At 40.6% G+C, this 19,845-nt stretch overlaps 1 protein-coding gene across 27 annotated transcripts in view; it reads right to left on the bottom strand.

Moving 5' to 3' along the window:
- Positions 1–19,845, bottom strand: part of NCOR1 (nuclear receptor corepressor 1) — a 182,392-nt gene that overhangs the window by 17,141 nt on the left and 145,406 nt on the right. For 22 of the 27 annotated variants that reach the window (XM_074388228.1, XM_074388224.1, XM_074388215.1 and 19 more), the window contains 9 exons: positions 18,841–19,050; positions 17,940–18,089; positions 16,839–16,952; positions 13,260–13,425; positions 12,568–13,058; positions 9,994–10,122; positions 9,411–9,568; positions 9,031–9,254; positions 40–183 (listed from right to left, as the gene is read on the bottom strand). In XM_074388228.1, coding sequence (XP_074244329.1) covers positions 40–183; positions 9,031–9,254; positions 9,411–9,568; positions 9,994–10,122; positions 12,568–13,058; positions 13,260–13,425; positions 16,839–16,952; positions 17,940–18,089; positions 18,841–19,050 — 1,786 coding nt within the window. The remainder of the gene's footprint in view (positions 1–39; positions 184–9,030; positions 9,255–9,410; positions 9,569–9,993; positions 10,123–12,567; positions 13,059–13,259; positions 13,426–16,838; positions 16,953–17,939; positions 18,090–18,840; positions 19,051–19,845) is intronic. The other 5 variants (XM_074388220.1, XM_074388213.1, XM_074388221.1 and 2 more) reach the window with 2 other exon arrangements.

Raw genomic sequence — 19,845 nt, forward strand, 5'->3', positions numbered from 1 at the left:
ACACTGTCAATCAGTGCTGTCACTAGGACGTACACTTACCTCTGCTCTGCAGGCTCTGAGCCCCTCTGAGACAAGAGCAGCAAGCTGTCCTGTTTCTCATGTACAACTGGAACCTGGGGTGGGGAGATGGGCTCGTAGGGCTCCGAAGAGACGTGACTCCTCTCTGGGGATTTTCCAGGCCTGCTATTGTAATACGTAAAATATTAGGTTCTGTTTCAAAGGTGTACCTAGAACTTACCTAAACAGAAACTGGTTAACTTATGACTTCATTCAGAAGAAAGAGCAAAAGCTGCCAATTTCAGTCAGTAAAAAAGTTGCTTCAGTTATTCACAATATACATAGTTATAAAAAAAAAATAAAACACTCCGTTACTGCCACTTGACCTACAAGCGCCCACGTCATCAGACAGGGCTGCCCGGGCAGCAGCAGCAGAAGCCGGAGGCTCCGCGTGTTTCAACATCAGACGCCATCCCACCCTTGGCTCCTTAGTCCAGGTGAACGATCAAGGGTTTTCCTATTTTGAGACATGACTGACCAGTTTTTTCATCTTCAAGTTAAAGATAAAGGACTTCAGTACTAAAATGATACCCAAGAAGTTTCATCAGATGAGTCAACACAGGCTCTAGTTACACTGTATTACGGCAGAGGGGTTCTCTGCAATTTTGTATTTTTTCTCTGGATATCATTTGATAAGAACAATATACGACAGACACACTGTTTAACCCCCACCATTCATTTATTTATTTATTTATTTATTTTTTCGACAAAGTCTAGCTTTGCTGCCCAGGCTGGTGTGCAGTGGCGTGATCTGGGCTCACTGCAACCTCTGCCTCCCAGGTTCGAGCGATTCTCCTGCCTCAACCTTCCAAGTAGCTGGGATTATAGGCAAGTGCCACCACGCTGGCTAATTTTTGTATTTTTTTTTTTTCTTATTGGCTACTGCTCAGCAAAATTTTTGTATTTTTAGTAGATACAGGGTTTCACTATGTTGGCCAGGCCTCCTGACTTCAGGTGATCTGCCCGCCTCAGCCTCCCAAAGTGCTGGGATTACAGGCATGAGCCACTCTGCCTGGCCTGTTTATCTTATTACTATTTTTATTTTTTTAAAGACAGAGTCCTTCTCTGTTGCCCAGGCTGGAGTATGGGTATGCAAACAATCATAGCTCACTGCAGCCTCAAATTCCTGAGCTCAGGTCATCCTCAGGCTTCCATCTCCCACGTACCTGGGATTACAGGCATGCACCACCATGCCCAGCTAATGTTTTTATTATATGTTTTATTATGTCAGTGTGGCTCCTTTTTAATCTTTTGTAGAGACAGGGGTGTGGTCTATGTTGCTGGCCTCAAATTCTTGGGCTCAAGCAATCCTCCCACCTCAGGGTCCAAAAGTATCGGGAATTACAAGCACCTGGCCCCACCACTCCTTCCCCCTACATCTTCTCTCTCTCTCTCTTTTTTTTTTAAAGACAGAGTCTCCCTCTGTCATCCTGGCTGGGGTGCAGTGGCACAATCCTGGCTCACTGCAACCTCTGCCTCCCAGGTTAAAGGGATTCTAGTACCTCAGCCTTCCGAGTAGCTGGGATTACAGGTTCGCTGATTTTTGTATTTTTATTAGGGACAGGGTTTCACCATGTTGGCCAGGCTGGTCTCAAACTCCTGACCTCAAGTGATCCACCCGCCTCGGCCTCCTCAAGTACTGGGATCATAGGCGTGAGCCACCACGCCTGGCCCCCTAAAATTTTTTGACATAGTGATTATGCATATTAAAGCCACCTGTGACTTTCAACATCTGGAATTATGACAGTTATACTTAAGCAAAATTATAATATGATTTGTTATGGCCCTTCCTAATCAGCCCCTTCCGGTTGTTCAAAATAGCCATATTTTTTTTAGTTGCTTTGGTATTTACCTCCAAAACTCTTTAAATAATCTTAAATACATACTTCTTTATTTATCAAACTTGAAACAGTATCTGTCAACTCTCTTCCATGAATGATGAAGAATTTACCTTCTCTGTAGTTGCCTATTTTAATTTAATTTTTATTTGAGATGGAGTCTTACAGTGTCGCCTGGGCTGGAGTGCAGTGGCGTGATCTTGGCTCACTGTAACGTTTGCCTCCCCGTTTCAAGAGTTTCTCCTTGCCTCAGCCTCCCTGGTAGCTGGGATTACAAGTGTGCGCTACCATGCCCAGCTAATTTTTTTTTTCTATTTTTGGTGGAGACAGGATGTTACTATGTTGGCCAGGCTGGTCTTGAATTCCTGACCTAGTGATCCACCCACCTGGGCCTCCCAAAGTGCTGGGATTACAGGCATGAGCCCCTGTGCCCAGCCTATTTTTATTTTTATTTTTTTGAGACAGGGTCTCCCTCTGTCACCTAGGCTAGAGTGCAGTAGTACGATCACCGCTTACTGCAGCCTTGACTTCTGGGCTCAGGCAATCCTCCTAACCTTGGGCTCCCAAGTAGCTGGGACTACAGGTGCATGCCACCATGCCTGGGTAATTTTATGTTTTAGTTTTTTTGTGGAGATGGGGTCTCACTATGTTACCCAGGCTGGTCTCAAACCCCTGATCTCAAGCGATCCTATCACCTTGGTCTCCCAATACACTGAGATTACAAGTGTCAGCCAAACTGCTGGCTTGCCCATTTTATTTTAATTTTGCCCATTTTAACTTTACATAGCATACTTTGGCCTTTGACTTTTTTTTCTTTGAGACAGAGTCTCGTTCTGTCGCACAGGCTGGAGTGCAGTGGCATGATCTCAACTTACTGCAACTTCCGCCTCCAGGGTTTAAATGATTCTCCTGCCTCAACCTCCCAAGTAGCTAGGAATACAGGTGCACCACACCCAGATAATTTTTGTATTTTCAGTAGAGATGGGGTTTCACCATGTTGGCCAGACTGGTCTTGAACTCCTGACCTCATGATCTGCCCACCTTGGCCTCCCAAAGTGCTGGTATTATAGGCGTGAGCCACCTCACTCGGCCAGGCCTTTTACATATTCTTTTTAAAAATGAAGAAATTGGCACACATACCCTTAACTTCTACCTCTTTTTCCTATGCAACCTCCACCTCCCAATATCGGTCAATCATTTGTTGATTTACTGCATCACATCCTTTTCTAGAACTACAGAGAAACTCCTCTGTGTTTTGCTTATAAAAATCAGTCCATACAATTACATGGAAATTGCGTAACCTGCTCCTGAATGACTATTAAGTAAATAATGAGATTAAAGCAGAAAGCAAGTTCTTTGAAACTAAAATGAGAACAAAGATACAACATACCAGAATCTCTGGGACACAGCTAAGGCAGTGTTAAGAGGGAAATTTATAGCACTCAATGGCCACATCAAAAAGTTAGAAAGATCTTAAGTTAACAAGCTAACACATATGCAAGAGCAAACAAATCTCAAAGCTAGCAGAAGACAAGAAATAACCAAAACTGAAGCTGAACTGAAGGAGACTGAGACACAAAAAAACACTCAAAAGATCAACAAATTCAGGATCTGGTTTTTAGAAAAAATTAATAAAACAGACCACTAGCTAAGATTAACAGAAAAGATTCAAGTAAACATAATCAGAAATGACAAGGGGAATATTACCACTGACCCCACAGAAATACAAACAACCATCAGAGAACATTATGAACACCTTTATGCATATAAACCTAGGAAATCGATAAATTTCTGAACACATACACCCTTCCAAAACTGAACCAGGAAGAAACTGCTTCCCTGAAGAGAGCAATAACGAGCTCTGAAATTGAGTCAGTAATAAATAGCCTACTACCCAAAAGAAGCCCATGGCCAGACAAATTCACAGCTGAATTCTACCAGATGTACAAGAAGAGCTGGCACCATTCCTGCTGAAAATACTCCAAACATTGAGGAAGGACCCTTCCTGTCTCATTCTGAGGCCAGCTTCGTCCTGATACCAAAACATGGCAGAGACACAACAACAACAAAAAGAAACCTTCAGGCCAATATCCTTGATGAACATCGATGCAGAAATCCTCAACAAAATACTGGCAAACCAAATCTAGCAGGACATTAAAAAACTTATCCGCTGGGCATGGTGGCTCACACCTGTAATCCCAGCACTGTGGGAGGTCGAGGCAGGTGGATCACAAAGTCAAGAGTTTGAGTCCAGCCTGGACAACATAGTGAAACGCTGTCTCTACAAAAAATTTAAAAATTAGCCAGGAATGGCGCATGTACCTGTAAGCCCAGCTACTTGGCAGGCTGAGGCAGAATTGCTTGAATCCAGGAGGCAGAGGTTGTGGTGAGCCAAGATAGCACCACTGCCCTCCAACTTGGGCAACAGAGCAAGACTCTGCTTCAAAGAAAAAAACAAACAAACAAACAAACAAAAAAGCTATCCACCACAATCAAGTAATTTTATCCCTAATATGCAAGGTTGGTTCAATATACACAGATCTCAATAGATTCAGAAAAGGCTTTCAATAAAATTCAATACCCTTTCATGTTAAAAACTCTTAGTAAACTAGGTATTAAAGAAGGATGCCTCAACATAATAAAAGAGCCGTAAATTAAAACCCACAGCTAACATCATACTGAATGGGGGAAAGCTGGAAGTGTTCCTCTTGAAAGTCAGCACAAGACAAGGATGCCCTCTGTCACCACTTTTATTCAACATCCTATTGGAAGTCATGGCCAGAGTGATCAGGCAAGAGAAAGAAAGAAAGGGTATCCGAATAGGAAGAAAGGAAGTCAAACTCTCCCTGTTTGCAGAGGACATAATCCTCTGTCGAGAAAACTCCATAGACTCAGCCCCAAAGCTGATAAATAACTTCAGCAAAGTCTCAGGGTACAACATCAATGTGCATAAAATCACCAGCATTCCTACATGCCAACACGAGTCAAGCCGACAGCCAAGTAAGGAATGGAATTTGATTCACAACTGCCACAAAAAGAATAAAATACCTAGGAATACAGCTAACCAGGGACGTGAAAGATCTCTGCAAGGAGAACTACAAAACACTTCTCAAAAAAATAAAAGATGACATAAACATAAATGAATAAACATTCCATGCTCATGGATAGGAATAATCAGTATCGTTAAAATGGCCACAATGCCCAAAGCAGTTTACAGATTCAATGCTATTCCTATTAAACTACCAATGACATTCTTCACAGAACGAAAAAAAACAATTTTAAAATTCATACAGATCCAAAAAAAGAGGCCAAACAGCCAAGGCAATACTAAACAAAAAGAATAAAGCTGGAGGCGTCAAACTACCTGCTTCAAACTATAATACAGGACTATAGTAACCAAAACAGCAAGGTACTGATACAAAAATAAGACACACAGATCAATGGAACAGAATGAGAACCCAGAAATAAGGCCTCACACCTACAACCATCTGATTTTTTACAAACCTGACAAAAACAAGCAATGAGGAAAGGATTCCCTATCAATAAATGGTGCTGGGATAACTGGATATCACATGCAGAAGATTAAAACTGGGCCACTTCTTGCTGGGTGGGGTGGCTCATGCCTGTAATCCCAGCACTTTGGGAGGCTGAGGTGGGTGGATCACCTGAGGTCAGGAGTTTGAGACCAGCCTGACCAACCTGGTGAAACCCTAACTCTCTACTATAAATACAAAAATTAGCTGGGCTTGGTGGTGGGTGCCTGTAATCCCAGCTACTCAGGAGGCTGACACAGGAGAATCACTTGAGCCTGGGCAACAGGACTAAACTCCGTCTACAAAAAAAAAAAAAAAAAAAGAGTATCCCTTCTTTATACCATATTTTAAAATTAACTCAAGATGGACTAAAGACTTAAATGTTTTAAAAAAAATAAACTATAAAAACCTTGGAAGACAACCTAGGAAATACCTTTCAGGACATAGGCACAGACAAAGATTTCTAACGAAAACAACTGCAACAAAAGCAAAAATTGACGAATGGGATCTAATTAAAGAGCTTCTGCACAGCAGAGGAAACTAACAACAGAGTGAACAGACAATCTACAGAATGGGAGAAAAATTTTGCAAACTATGCATCTGACAAGGCCTAATATCCAGCAATGTATGAAGAGCTTAAACAAATTTAAGAAAAAAAAAAAAACAACTCCATTAAAGACTGGGCAAAGTGAGTGTGGTGGCATGTGCCTGTAATCCCAGCTACTTGGGAGGCTGAGGTGGGAGAATCACCTGCTACCTGGGAGGTTGAGTTTGCACCACTGAAATCCAGCCTGGGCAACAAGAATGAGACTCTGTCTCAAAGCAAACAAAAAAGAGTGGGCAAAGGACATGAACAGATACTTTCCAAAAGAAGACATATATGCAGCCAAGAAGCATATGGAAAAAAAAAAAGCTCAGTATCACTGACCATTAGAGAAGTGCAAATCAAGCCAGGCGCAGGGGCTCACACCTGTAATCCCACCATTTTCGGAAGCTGAGGCAGGTGGATCAGCTGAGGTCAGAGTTCAAGACCAGCTTGGCCAACATAGTGAAACCCCATCTCTACTAAAAGTACAAAAATTAGCCGGGTATGGTGGCAGGCACCTGTAATCCCAGCTACTTGGGAGGCTAAGGCAGGAGAATAGCTTGAACCCAGGAGGCAGATGTTAAAGTGAGTTGATATTGCACCACTGCACTCCAGCTTTGGTGACACAGCAAGACTCTGTCTCCAAAAAAAAAAAAAAAAAGAGAGAAGTGTGAATCAAAACCACAATGAGACACCATCTCACACCGTCAGAATGGCTATTAAAAAGTGAAAAAATAACAGATCCTGGAAAGGCTGTCTTATACACTGTTGGTGGGAGTGTAAATTAGTTCAACCACCATGAAATACACTGTGGTGATTCCTCAAAGACCTAAATACAGAACTACCATTCAACCCACATTCCCATTACTGGGTATATATCCAAAGAAATATAAATCGTTCCATTATAAAGACACACGTGTGTGTATGTTCACTGTAGCACTCACTATTCACAATAGCAAAGACATGGAATCAACCCAAATGCCCATCAGTGATTGGATAAAGAAAATGTGGTACATATACACCATGGAATACCATGGAGCCATTACAAAGAATGAGCTCCTGTCCTTTTCAGGGACATGGATAGAGCTGGAGGCCCTTATCCTTAGCAAACTAACGCAGGAATAGAAAACCAAATACCACATGTTCTTACTTATAAGTGGGAGTTAAATGATGAGAACACGCAGACACACAGAGAATAAAAACACACTCTGAGGCCTATCGGAGGGTGGAGGTTGGGAGGAGGTGGCGGCTCAGGAAAAAATAACATGAGTTCAGGCTTAATACCTGGACGACAAAATAATCTTTACAACAAACTGCCACGACACAAGTTTATATAACAAACCTGCACCATGTGCTCCTGAACTTAAAATGAAATTTAAATAAATAAATAAAATGAAAATCAGTTGATGCTGTTTTCAAACACCACAGATTATGTAAACATTTTCATCAGGAATGGACCATGACACTACTACAGAGTTTTCCATTTTTTCTTGATAATTGCATTTTCTTTTTTGTTTTGTTTTGTTTTGGCTAAAAGAGAATAAATGTGCTTTCATCTTATCCTTAAAGTTATTCAACTTCTTCTAATGACTAAGTACGAAATTTGCTTCAAAATTATCCAGTTTGGGGGTTAGGCCAAATGGGGATAAAAATGAAACAAAACTCATCATACACTGATGATTACTGAAATTGGGTGATGGAAACTTAGAGGTGTACTATATTGTTCTATTTTTGTATGTATTTGAAAACTTCGACAACAAAATGTTTTCTTAAAAAAGAAGACCATCTAGCTTCTTATCTATATTTTTCTTTCTGCTCTTTGCTTACTTTGATGGATTGGTAGGTAGGCTGGAGAATACTTCTGCTACAAATTTCTCTTTTTCAGGCTCTGAGTCATGGCTTCCACTACTCTGGCTCACCTGTCCTCTATATCTTCTAGGTATCTGCCAGAATCTTTGATCTGCTAATAGCTGTCTTGTTCTCAGCTTTTTCAGCTCTGTCACCCAGGCTGGAGTGCAGTGGTACAATCTCGGCTCAGTGTAACCTCTGCCTCCTCTCTCAAGTTCAAGCGATTCTTCCACCTCAGCCTCCAGAGTAGCTGAGATTACAGGCACTCGCTATGATGCCTAGCTAATTTTTTTGTATTTTTGTAGAGACGGGGTTTCAGCATGTGGACCAGGCTGGTCTTGAACTCCTGACCTCAGATGATTTGTCCGCTTTGCCCTCCCAAAGTGCTGGGATTACAGGCATGAGCCAATGTGCCTGGCCTTTTCAGCATTCTTAAATTTACTTCCCTTTGTGCTTGGTAGTCATAATGTAACACATGCTAATATTTAGTCTACCACTTTGAAGAAAATATCCTGTGTCCACTTTATTTTAACCAATCACAGAATATAAGAAGATATGCTCTTTATCAGAGAGCCCTGCCATATAACATGTTTCCACCCATGATGCCACTATTGACTTCTCTTTCCTTTATTTGATGTCACCTTTTTTTTTGTTTTTTTGTTTTAAGTTTTATAGAGGTGAGATCTCACTGTGTTGCCCAGGCTGGTCTCAAATTCCTGGGCTCAAGCAATCCTCCTACCTCAGCCTCCCAAAGTGCTGGCATTATAGGTATGAGCCTCTGTACCCGGCCAATATCACCTTCTTAAACCTCTACTGAGGCTGATCCAGTAGAAACCACTGAGACACATAAATATGAGAGGTATTATTCAGAAGGACCACTCGAGTGTCCCTAAACCACTACCAAACTACACATTCTTCCTGTCTTTACAAACCAACAAACAGAATATAATCATCAACTTTTGAATATACATTAAAAAGACGCAGTACCAAATGCCAAGACAGTGGACATTCTAAGAATAATATTCAAGGGAAAAAACCTCATTCACAGTTTCCTAGGAATAAAGGCAAACGAACTGTAGTTGTGAGAAACACATTCCTTATCCTGTAGATACAATCCATTTGTTTTATTGTTGGGAAATTTACATATAATTTGAAATAAAGATCATACCTTCCCCTGGATTTGTCCACAAGATTTTCTGGAGAGACTCTTGAACCTGGTCTTTGATGATGGACAGACTGAACCTGGGATTCTGGGCTGTAACGGTTTGACGTTTTAGTCCTCACAGGTGTAGACACCAAAGAGGACGGTGAGTTCTGGAATGTAGAATTAGGAGGCTGCTGGGGAGTCTGCGAGGAAACTTGATTTCTAGCAAAATCTTGTGTGATAATTTGCTGTGAACGAGAAAAGAAGGAAGTGGTAAAACTGAGTACTTACAAAAAAAGTATTAAGGAATCTAGATATCTTTATTATAATTTTCTTCTTCTACATGAGATTTGCTTTCTGCATGATCAAAAAAGAAAAATTAATAAGAATAATGAAAAACCTACACAGATGTGATCAGCAAGTGTGATCAGCCGATGGGTCCTAGGCACTTGCCCCATTCCCTCTGCCTGTGAAGAAGGGGGCAACTGTTGCTGGGGAGATGGTGATTCCTGCTGCGGTCGATAGTGAGGTAATGGTCCTTCATACTGCCTGGTAGGATCATCTAGTAGAGAACATATAGATGTCTTACTCCAGGAATGCCCATGCCTTTCACTCATTATCGAAGGTTAAATATAATTCAGAAGAGCACATGAAAGGATGTGGTACATAGCTCCAAACAAAGAACTTATCTTAATTTTGGAAAAAAGAATTATTCACTGACAGAAGTCTGAGGACTAATAGAATAAAATATAAATGCAGAAGTATGCAAAAAAATTTAATATAAATTATTTCCTGTATCATTAAAAAATAAAGAATCAATAGCTGAAGAGTTGTTTTTCAGTAGTGCAATGTTAAATGTTTCTAAAGCAGGCTCGTATAAGATTACCTTAAAACAAGTTATTTCTTAACATGGTCTAGACAGACAGTTAGAAACAAATGATAAATGCAAATAAGAAAACATGTAAATGGTGGCTTAAAAAGACATACTTTCAGCTGGATTTGCCTTAACGACCTCTGGCTGATAGGTCTGCAGCTTTTCCTGGGGGGGTGCAGGTGAGCTGGCAGGACTTATCACCTCAATAGCATCACTGGGTGTTTCATACCTGTGAGAAGATACTTTAAGAAAAGAAAATCTTATTTTAAGACTAATCCTAGGAAAAGTTTCTAAAGTCTAAGTTCTTCAAACCTATAGCATATTTTCAATTCTGATCAACCATGTTCATTGGTATTCCAGGTTAATTACGGTTTTCTGAAGTTTTATGAGCTGTAAGACATGTTTTAACACCCAATAATAAACACTGAAATGAGTTGGAACAGAGAACAAATTTATGATATTTTCCTGGGAGCTGGAAAAGAAATCACCAAGGAAACATTTATGAGAAGAAATTAATTAACAAATGAGGGAGTAGATCTCAATAATTGACTCCAATAATTCCAATTCTGTGGGACATTCTGTTCTTAGAAAAACACTGAGGCTATAAAGCTGTTTCATTCACTACCATGATGATTTTAAAGCTATGGATTACATAACACCATATAACGATTTTCTCAAATAACTGGAGTATTACTAACAGTTATTTTGCTAACAGTTACTCCAAATAGTAATAATTTTTTAGAACTGTGTTACATTGTGAAAATAACCAGAAATGGTAGAGAATATCTGAAGTGAAGTATATTCACAGAAAGGGAAGATGTCAACCAACTCTGGAGGATGCCCACATCAGAGTCCTCTAAGACGCAGAGGGGCTACATGGTGGGGCTGACAGGCAGCTTCTCACAGTCCTGCTATGGCCTCATAGCTGACAGTTGGAGAGAGGCAGATGTAACCACCTGCTCAGGAACTTCTGCATTCAGAGGGCTCTTCACATCCACAAACTACACTACAGAATCTGAGAGCACTGTCAGAGCTCCAAAGGGTACATGGGCCTGGCTGGACACAGACGTAGTAGGTGGGGATGAACTCTGCTCCCTAGCCACCACCTGCTCCTCTGGTACTCAACAGTCCTTTCTACCCCACCAGGTCACGGAAACTGCCACTACCTGGGTTTTAGGACACTTAGGAGATTGGAAACTTGATAAATGGGTCAGAAATAATCGTTGAGAAACTAAAATAAATATCTATATTCTAGGTAGTTTACAGTAATTTGTGACTTTTGTATCCACTGTTACTCATCACTATTTATGTATTCAACATCCTAATTCTGCTTACAACTTCCAATATTCACTCAGTAAGTCTGATTCCAAACCGTGTTCACATTGCTCTTGAAGCCTTAAGGGGCAAGACTATGAAAATGAACTTCACCTTCAGGATGAGGGAGGCTCTCAAGAGTCAAACTGAAAACCTCACTGAAGAACTGTACATAGCCTGTGGACATCATGGAATTCACTGACCAGTCATAAAAAACATTACCACATACAGAGACATGGACACTCAGAAAGATGAACTTTCTGTTTTCACATCTTCTGAAAACCAAACTTTTAGAGCAAGATTTGGTTTCTGATGCAAACTGAAAAGAAATGTTTAATCCAGTGATTAAGGAATCTGTGTGTTACACCATTCAATGAGGCTGGGTGAGATCTCCCAGTGTGCTGGAGACTTCCCTTCAAAAACCCTATTCATACAACTACAGAATATTTATTTCTCAGCTAGCAATTTTCTGCAAGCAGAAAATCTATACTGCAGATTTTCCTATCTCAGGCTAAAAGAAGTCTTTTGTCTAGACACTACTACCCTCTCTCTCTAAAAGCCTCACCAATGGGGTGGATGTGACCCAAACAAATTATAATTAAGCTAGTGGATACTTTTAAAAAGAACTGCCCATTGCATTCTGGAGCATAAGAAATATATTTTTTTTTCATGATCTCTAATGCTACTAAATTTATTCAATGGAGATAATAGAAACATGACTATATAGGATTAAAATACTTCTAATATTAGCAGATGCTTAAATACCTGCTTGTTCTTTCTGCAATTCTACACGGAATTGAAGCAATCGTTTAAAAGAAAATTTAAAATATAACTCTTCTAGCATTTTAATGTAGTATCAGATTTGCAGGGTAGCCATCACAATGACTAACCAGATTTGAACAAAATCCAACTTGCAAGAAAGAAGCAATATAAATACCAATCACCAATAATAAGGTAGTCTCACTTTTAAAAATCTGTGTCTTAGAAAAAGGATATTCGAGGCTTTGGTGTATTGTCATAAATTTAAAACCATGTCCTAGTAAATGCTTCCTGAGAAATTACACCTCAGTAGCACAGGGCCTGGCAATATATCCATTACCTTTCAAATGCCTAAATATGTTAATAAGGTCTGCTTTCTACTTTCCAAATTTAATTACATAAATGGTACAGTTTTCTTGCGGAAAATACATTGATATGCTTATATGTAGGAAACTGGGGATATTTCATCATAAGAACAGCAAAAGATACATTTTTGCATTACATTTACTATCAAGCATTAGGATTTTTAAATACCATATAGTTTACTTGACCTAAAGAAAAAAGTAATTCTTTACTCAGACATCACATTGTGAAACTCAGATTGAGATACATACAGCTACTAGAAGAGTCTGAACTTTGGGAGCCACGTTCCCTCGCATCTTTGTCCGAGGCAATTTGCCGGGTGATGATCACGTCTATGAAGTTAGCTGCAGTAATGGTAGTCTTCCCTCGGGTCCTTAGCTCTTCCTCATATCTGGATTTTGGAGGAGGCCCTTTATCTTTCCCAGCCTCAGAATAAACTACTGAAGAATGAGGCTGGGGCTTGCCACTTGGAAAAGCTGAAGAAGTGTATAAACACTGAACAGATCTCTTCTCCACCTCCAGGGCTTTCTGCTCTAGCTGCTGTTCACTAACTGCTGCTGACCTGCTTCTCAAATTTTCTTCTAACCTGGCAGCTTCATGCTTACTCTCTTTTGTTTTGGACACATCCATCTGGGGTGCAGAAGCTGCAGCATCCACAAGAGCGGCCAGGGCATCCGCAGCAGTGTTGTAACGGGAGGCTGGCAGACCTTGGCTTATTGAAGGGCCCGCAGCAGGCAGTGGCCTGTAAATAAAACCAAATCACAGCTCTGTGAAAGGAAGACCTACTGGGAATGCGGTGGGGACATGGAAGGACAAACTGCAATAACAAAAAAAGGCTTTGTGGCACAGGGAGAAAAGTATGACTATACTTAGACTACTGCAGTCACAAATTTTAAAATGTATATGCAAAAGACTTTTGTCAAAATGTGTACAAGAGACTGACATGATTCGTAGCTGAGCAGTTGGATCCAAAGGTGTGATTACACTGGTTCCATTGGTTCCTTGGAAAACACTGGGTCTCTGTTGCAACATGGTCTCCTGAGTTCTTACTGAAGGGGAAGGGGAGCGAACATATCCATGACTGCCAGGTCGGCCAGGCTGTTCTGAGCCTGCAAGGGCAAAAAGAAAAAGGAAGAAAGACATAAGGAGGAAGCTAGAGACAAAAGGAAGCAATATTTATGGATTGTTTATTTCCTAATATACCTAAACAGAAAAAAGGAAAACGAGACAAGAAACATGATAGTCTACTTTCTGGTCCTTCCAGAAATATGTTCTAAAAGTTTCCCAGTAAAGATACAGTAAGGCCGGGCGCAGTGGCTCAAGCCTGTAATCAAAGCACTTTGGGAGGCAGAGGCAGGCGGATCACGAAGTGAAGAGACTGAGACCATCCTGGCCAACATGGTGAAACCCCGTCTCAATTAAAAATACAAAAATTAGCTGGGCATGGTGGCATGTGCCTGTAGTCCTAGCTACTCAGGAAGCTGAGGCAGGAGAATTGCTTAAACCCAAGAGGTGGAGGTTGCAGTGAGCCTAGATTGCACTACTGCACTCCAGCAGCCTGGTGACAGAGTGAGACTCCGTCTCAAGATACAATAAAACTACAGCAGTAACTTGAAACAAAACATCAGCTATCGTTTACTGTCATCTCCATTTCTCGGATAAATTTCAATCTTGATTTCAAAAATAAACCAGCACCAACAAGAAGTACTATTACAAATCATTTCCTCAAACTCTAGTGTGTATATGATTTCCAAAACCAAATCAGGCACAACTTTCTAAGCATCATAATGAAAATAATATACCACTGCTATACTAGGGTTTGAGACCGTTTCATTCAACCACAGTTCACCCTGCTTCACTTCTTCACTGTCCCCTTCACAGGTGACTCTTTCTCTCAGCAAGCTCTCTTCTGACATGAAATCATTCACATTATCCTCCCACAAAACTTGGCTCCAACAACTACGCTTCTTCAATGTTTGATAGGTTTTGGTTCACTTAATTCTCTTAACTCTCCCATAACAAAATCAGAGCTTGGACTTGGTCAGAACTACTTCATGTAGAGATCTTTAATTCTTAAATCCCTCACTAATCACTTTCTTCTCAACCTCGTCTTATTCTGTGTCCTCACTCCAACCTTCTAACATACTCACTGGCCTCCTAACAGCTGGCAGTTACAGCACACACCCCTCCTTCTCACAGACACCACCACCTCAGCCAGGCTTCTCAGCAGTTTTCTCCCTTCTGATCCATTCATCAGTTCTTATGAGTATTTATTTTTTAAATTAAATTTTAAAATGTTTAAGAGACAGCATCACACTCTGACATCAGGATGGAGTGCAGTGGCACCCTATAGCTCACTGCAGCCTCAAACTCCTGGGCTCAAGGGGTCACCCCACTTCAGTCTCCCGAGTAGCTAGGACTACAGGTGTACACCACTACTCCTGGCTAATTTTATATATATATATTTTTCAGAGACAGGGTCTCACTATGTTGCTGAGGCTGGTCTTGAATTCCTGGCCTCAAGCAATCTTCCTACCTTGGCCTCCTGAGCAGCTGGGATTATAGGCATGAGCCACCATGGCCAGCTCATCTGAGTACTTCTGTGGGATATTTTCCTAGATGTGGAATTACTAGACCAGAATATTTAAAATTTTTATTTCCTTAGAGGCTACACCAATTTATGCTGCCACTGCCAACATATGAGTGTCTGTTTCTGTAGAAACTCCAACACAATATTTATCAACTTTCTTACATGTCTGACATAGAAAAATGGTATCTTTGTGCCTTAGTTTTTTCATCTATAGGATCACAAACATTTAAAAAATCTGTCTCTACCAAAGTTATATATCATTGTTTGAGGGTTTCTTAATTAAATCAATTTTCCATGTTTTATGCAATTAACATGGAAGCAATATTACAGTTCTGCCTTACAATTCATTAAAGCATTTCCTATGGTCGGATTCTTAAGTGATTTTTATTGTGCACAGATAAAAGATACACAGATAATCTTACTACACATAGATGATACAAGATCCTCTGGGTGAAGCAGTTGTATCTAAATGTGTCTGAGCTTTGCAACCATCGAATTATTTAAGATAACACCTCAGAAAAGATATTACCAGACCAAATACGATGACTCACTTTTGGGCTCCATCCATATATTGCCACTCACATTGACTTCAAAGGTTTGTTTCCTATGACAATATCAATGTGACAACCTCCTGCCACTGTGCCCTTTGCTTCTGCCTCTATCCTTCTGATCACATCTCTGCTTCCTTTTGCCTAGACCTAGATCAACTGTCCTGGTAATATCTAAAGACTGATCTACTCTTCACACTCTTGCCCCTTGGAAATCTCATTCAAGCCAGATCTTCAGCTCTTGCAAGTTGACTCCGAAATCAGCATCTCCAAGCTCTGTGTCTTCTTCTGAGTACCAGATCAGAGTATCTAACAATACAGACATAGTCAATAATTTGATTTAATTAAAAGAACTGAAAAGGGCAAGTATACCATGGATAAACAGATTGCTCACGGACACATGAGACTAAGTATAGGTTAGGCATCCCAAATCTGAGTAAGAAATGCTCCAATATCGGAAATTTTTTGAACTGACATGACATCAAAGTAAACGCTCACTGGAGCATTTCAAATATCATTATTTTGGATTAGGGATGTCCAACTGGCATAATGCCAATATTCCAAAATCTGAAAAAATCCTGGTTCTAAGCATTTGGGATATTCAACCTGTATGTCTAAAATCATTATCTCTTTGCTAAATCCTGGTTCTAAGCATTTGGGATATTCAACCCGTATGTCTAAAATCATTATCTCTTTGCTGTCTCTCATCATGCTGTACCTTTATTGCAGACTAATCTTGTTTCTCATCTCTTTCTCACTCCCCATATCTAGGTAAGTCCCTTTGAGTCTATAGTGATATTCTTCCCAGCAGTTCTTTTCTGGCCATTCCTAGTGTAAAGCATTCCAGGCTGCCATTAGCACACGTAACTAATGACAGTCTCACTGGCCTTCCTGGACCAGCCATACCCTTTAGAGTTTTAATCCACCTATTCCACTTCTGTGTAAATGGCCCTCCGATCATGTCACCTGCCTCCCGAACACAACATTTCATTGTAATTCAAGATGCTATACAAGCTGCTAACTGTATTTTCCATTCTACCTCTAAACTCAAGCTCAACAACATGTTTGTATCTAGGAGTTTTTGCTAGGGCTATTCTTTCAGCCTGCAAAGCTCTGTGACCAGTATCTTCAGGCCCAACTGCAGTCCACTGTTTGCACCAAATAAAAATGATACCTTCATCATGAAAACATTTTTCCGTGTAAAATTCATGTCTCTACCATCTCAGCTTCTGCAGCATTTTCACCTGTTTTTCACTTGGGGCCTGTAATGATGTTGTCTTAGAGTTTTTGTTTGCATCAAAATTGTTTGTGTGCAGCATTAAGCACAGCACACAGAACTGCCAAGATGTGTCCAGAGGATGGAAGAGCAATGCCTTCCACTGACCTGGCCGCAGGTAGAGATCGGAGGAAGCCGCAGCAATCCGCTCCCGCTCACGCTCCTTCTCCCGCTCCCGTTCCCTCTCAGCGCTTGCAGCAGCTGCAAGGTGTGTTGGGTGTCCTGTAAAACATATACCTGCAGCTTAAAGATAAAAATGTCAACTCACTGAGTATATCAAACAATTCTGAAATTCTAAGTGACTGAAAAATTTTCAAAAAGCTTCAAATTTGGCATAGGAGAAGTTTGTTTTCACTGGCTCACACCTGTAATCTCAGCACTTTGGGAGGCCAAGGCAGGCGAATCACTGGAAGCCAGGAGTTTGAGACCAGCCTGGGCAACATAGTGAGACTCTTGACTCTACTAAAAACACAAAAAAATTAGCTGGGTGTGGTGGTGTACACCTGTAATCCAAGCTACTTCAGAGGCTAAGGCACGAGAATCTCTTCAACCTGGGAGATGGAGGTTGCAGTGAGCTGAGATCACACCACTGCACTCCAGCCTGGGCAACAGAGCCACACTCTATCTCCAAAAACAACAAAAACAAAAACAAAAACAAAAAAAAGAAAAAAGAAAAAGTTTATTATTATTAACAGTCCTGGATAACAACTGCAACATAACATAAGCTTTTAGGGCATTTCTAAGGTTTCTAGTGACGGTTGGCACATAGGAACTACTATTAAACGTTAAATGAAGAACAAGAAACCAGCTGGGCACAGTGGCTCATGACTAATTCCAGCACTTTTAGGAGGACGAGGTGGGCAGATCATGAGGTCAGGAGATTGAGACCATCCTGGCTAACATGGTGAAACCCGATCTCTACTAAAAATACAAAAAATTAGCCAGGTGTGGTGGCACATGTCTGTAGTCCCAGCTAATCGGGAGGCTGAGGCAGAAGAATTGATTAAACCCGGGAGGCAGAGGTTGTGGTGAGCCAAGATTGCACCACTGCACTCCAGCCTGGGTGACAGAGAGACTGTCAAAAAAAAAAAAAAAAAAAAAAAGGAAATTAAAATGAGGAAAAACTGCCCAAAATACCTTAAAAGGCTATGTTGCAAAAGCGTGAACACATTTGTTCTATTAGAGAGATGTGTGAATGCAGAATCTTACCTGGAGACATGGAAGCAGAATTGTACGGCCTGGGAGGGAAAGTAATCTGTGTACCAGGAATATAAGTGATTCTGTCCATGGGAGGAGTACTTGTTCCCCCTGGATGAGGCACTAAAATTGCTGGAGGCATATTGGTCAGGTCAATGATTCCTATCCAAAAAACAAATACGATTTATGTTAAGTGTTATTCTATAGGTACAGAACCATACGTGACTTTTGGATTTTGTTTCTCTATGAAAAATGTTTACTATCATCATTATTTTTTAAGACATTCTTTAACTCTAGAAAAGGATGTTAAATACTCTACTCCACATCAGTAACCTCAAAGTATGGCCGATTAAAGAGACAGAACGAACTTGAAGACATGGATTACAAATACTCAGCACAAGGATTTGGTTTAATTTCAGTATCCATTAAAACACCTTGTTTCAATGTATGACTCTGGGCTAAAAAGTCTATGAGAAGAAGGATATAGAGTTCTTTTCTTTCTTTACATCATTCATTCAACAAGTTTTTTGTTTTTTTTTTTTTTAAATGAGATGGAATTTTGTTCTTGTTGCCCAGGCTGGAGTGCAATAGCACAATCTCAGCTCACTGCAGCCTCTGCCTCCCAGGTTCAAGTGATTCTCTTGCCTCAGCCTCCCAAGTAGCTGGGATCACAGGCATGTGCCACCATGCCCAGCTAATTTTGTATTTTTAGTAGCAATGGAGTTTCTCCATGTTGGTCGGGCTGGTCTTGAACTCCTGACCTCAGGTGATCCGCCCACCTCGGCCTCCCAAAGTGATGGGATTACAGGTGTGAGCCACCGCACCCAGCCCTATTCAACAAGTATTTATTGAGTACCTAAAAAACACTGGGCAAACATAAATTCCATGAATTCTGAAATGCAAAGACACATACCTCTCGTTGCTGGGTATGGGAGACCCAGTGGCTGCTCTCTTGGGGATAGTCCTCTGGCCACATCTGGACGCAAGTTCACTTGCATCTGCTGTGAGGTAATGTAATCATTTAAGATTGTCTGTCTTGTGTTCTCCATTGCGTAAAGCTGATACTGACTTGGGTAACCTGGAGTTGGTGAAAGCTGTCTCTGAAACAGGTAAGCAGCCGCTGCTGATTGAGAGAATGAGAGAAAGGCAATGAGTTTTGTCCTGGCTGAAATGCATTTGCTAAACACCATCTACAAAAATCATGTGCTGAGCTAGTGCACATGGAACTTTTACTTAGCTACAAGGATTAAGGTGGATTTATTTTAGACCTTGATATATTAGCAATATCAATTCTAATTCATTCTACTGTCTAAGATGTAATGGAAAAGGGGAAGGATAACAGTAGCTAAAAATTTCTCAAGTAGTTTTACTTTCAGTCTTTGACACGTAACTTTATTACATTTTTATTTTTATTTTTTTCTCCCCCTCCCCCTTTATCACATTTTTATCTGTCATTTGCAAGAGTTGCGTTTGAAACTAAAATTATTTTTATAGTACTGATCGTCCAATATAACCAATGAAATGCATACGAAATACTTTGTGGCAATCAATCAGCAACTTTACTCTCTAGGGAGTGAAAACGATTAGACAAGGATTTAATTAGCCCATGTATATGGAGCAGCGAATGGCAAACTTTTGACATAAAAAGCCAAATAGTAAATATTTTAGGCTTTGTGGGCCATTTCACGTCTATCACAGCTGCTCAACTTCATCACTGTAGCAGAGCTAAAGAGAAAAGGAATAAATGGTGTGGCTGTGTCCTAATAAAACTTTATTTACAAACCCCAGTGGCAACAGGATTTGGCCAAAAAGCTGTAGTTTTTCATGACAGAATGACACAAGACACGAGGAAGGGTTAGGTGTGGTAAAAAGTAGAATATAATGTCTCTATCCTTGAAACCTAATCCAGCTCAGGCTC

The sequence above is a fragment of the Saimiri boliviensis genome, chromosome 17 (assembly GCF_048565385.1).
Source record: "Saimiri boliviensis isolate mSaiBol1 chromosome 17, mSaiBol1.pri, whole genome shotgun sequence".
Taxonomy (NCBI): Eukaryota; Metazoa; Chordata; class Mammalia; order Primates; family Cebidae; genus Saimiri; species Saimiri boliviensis.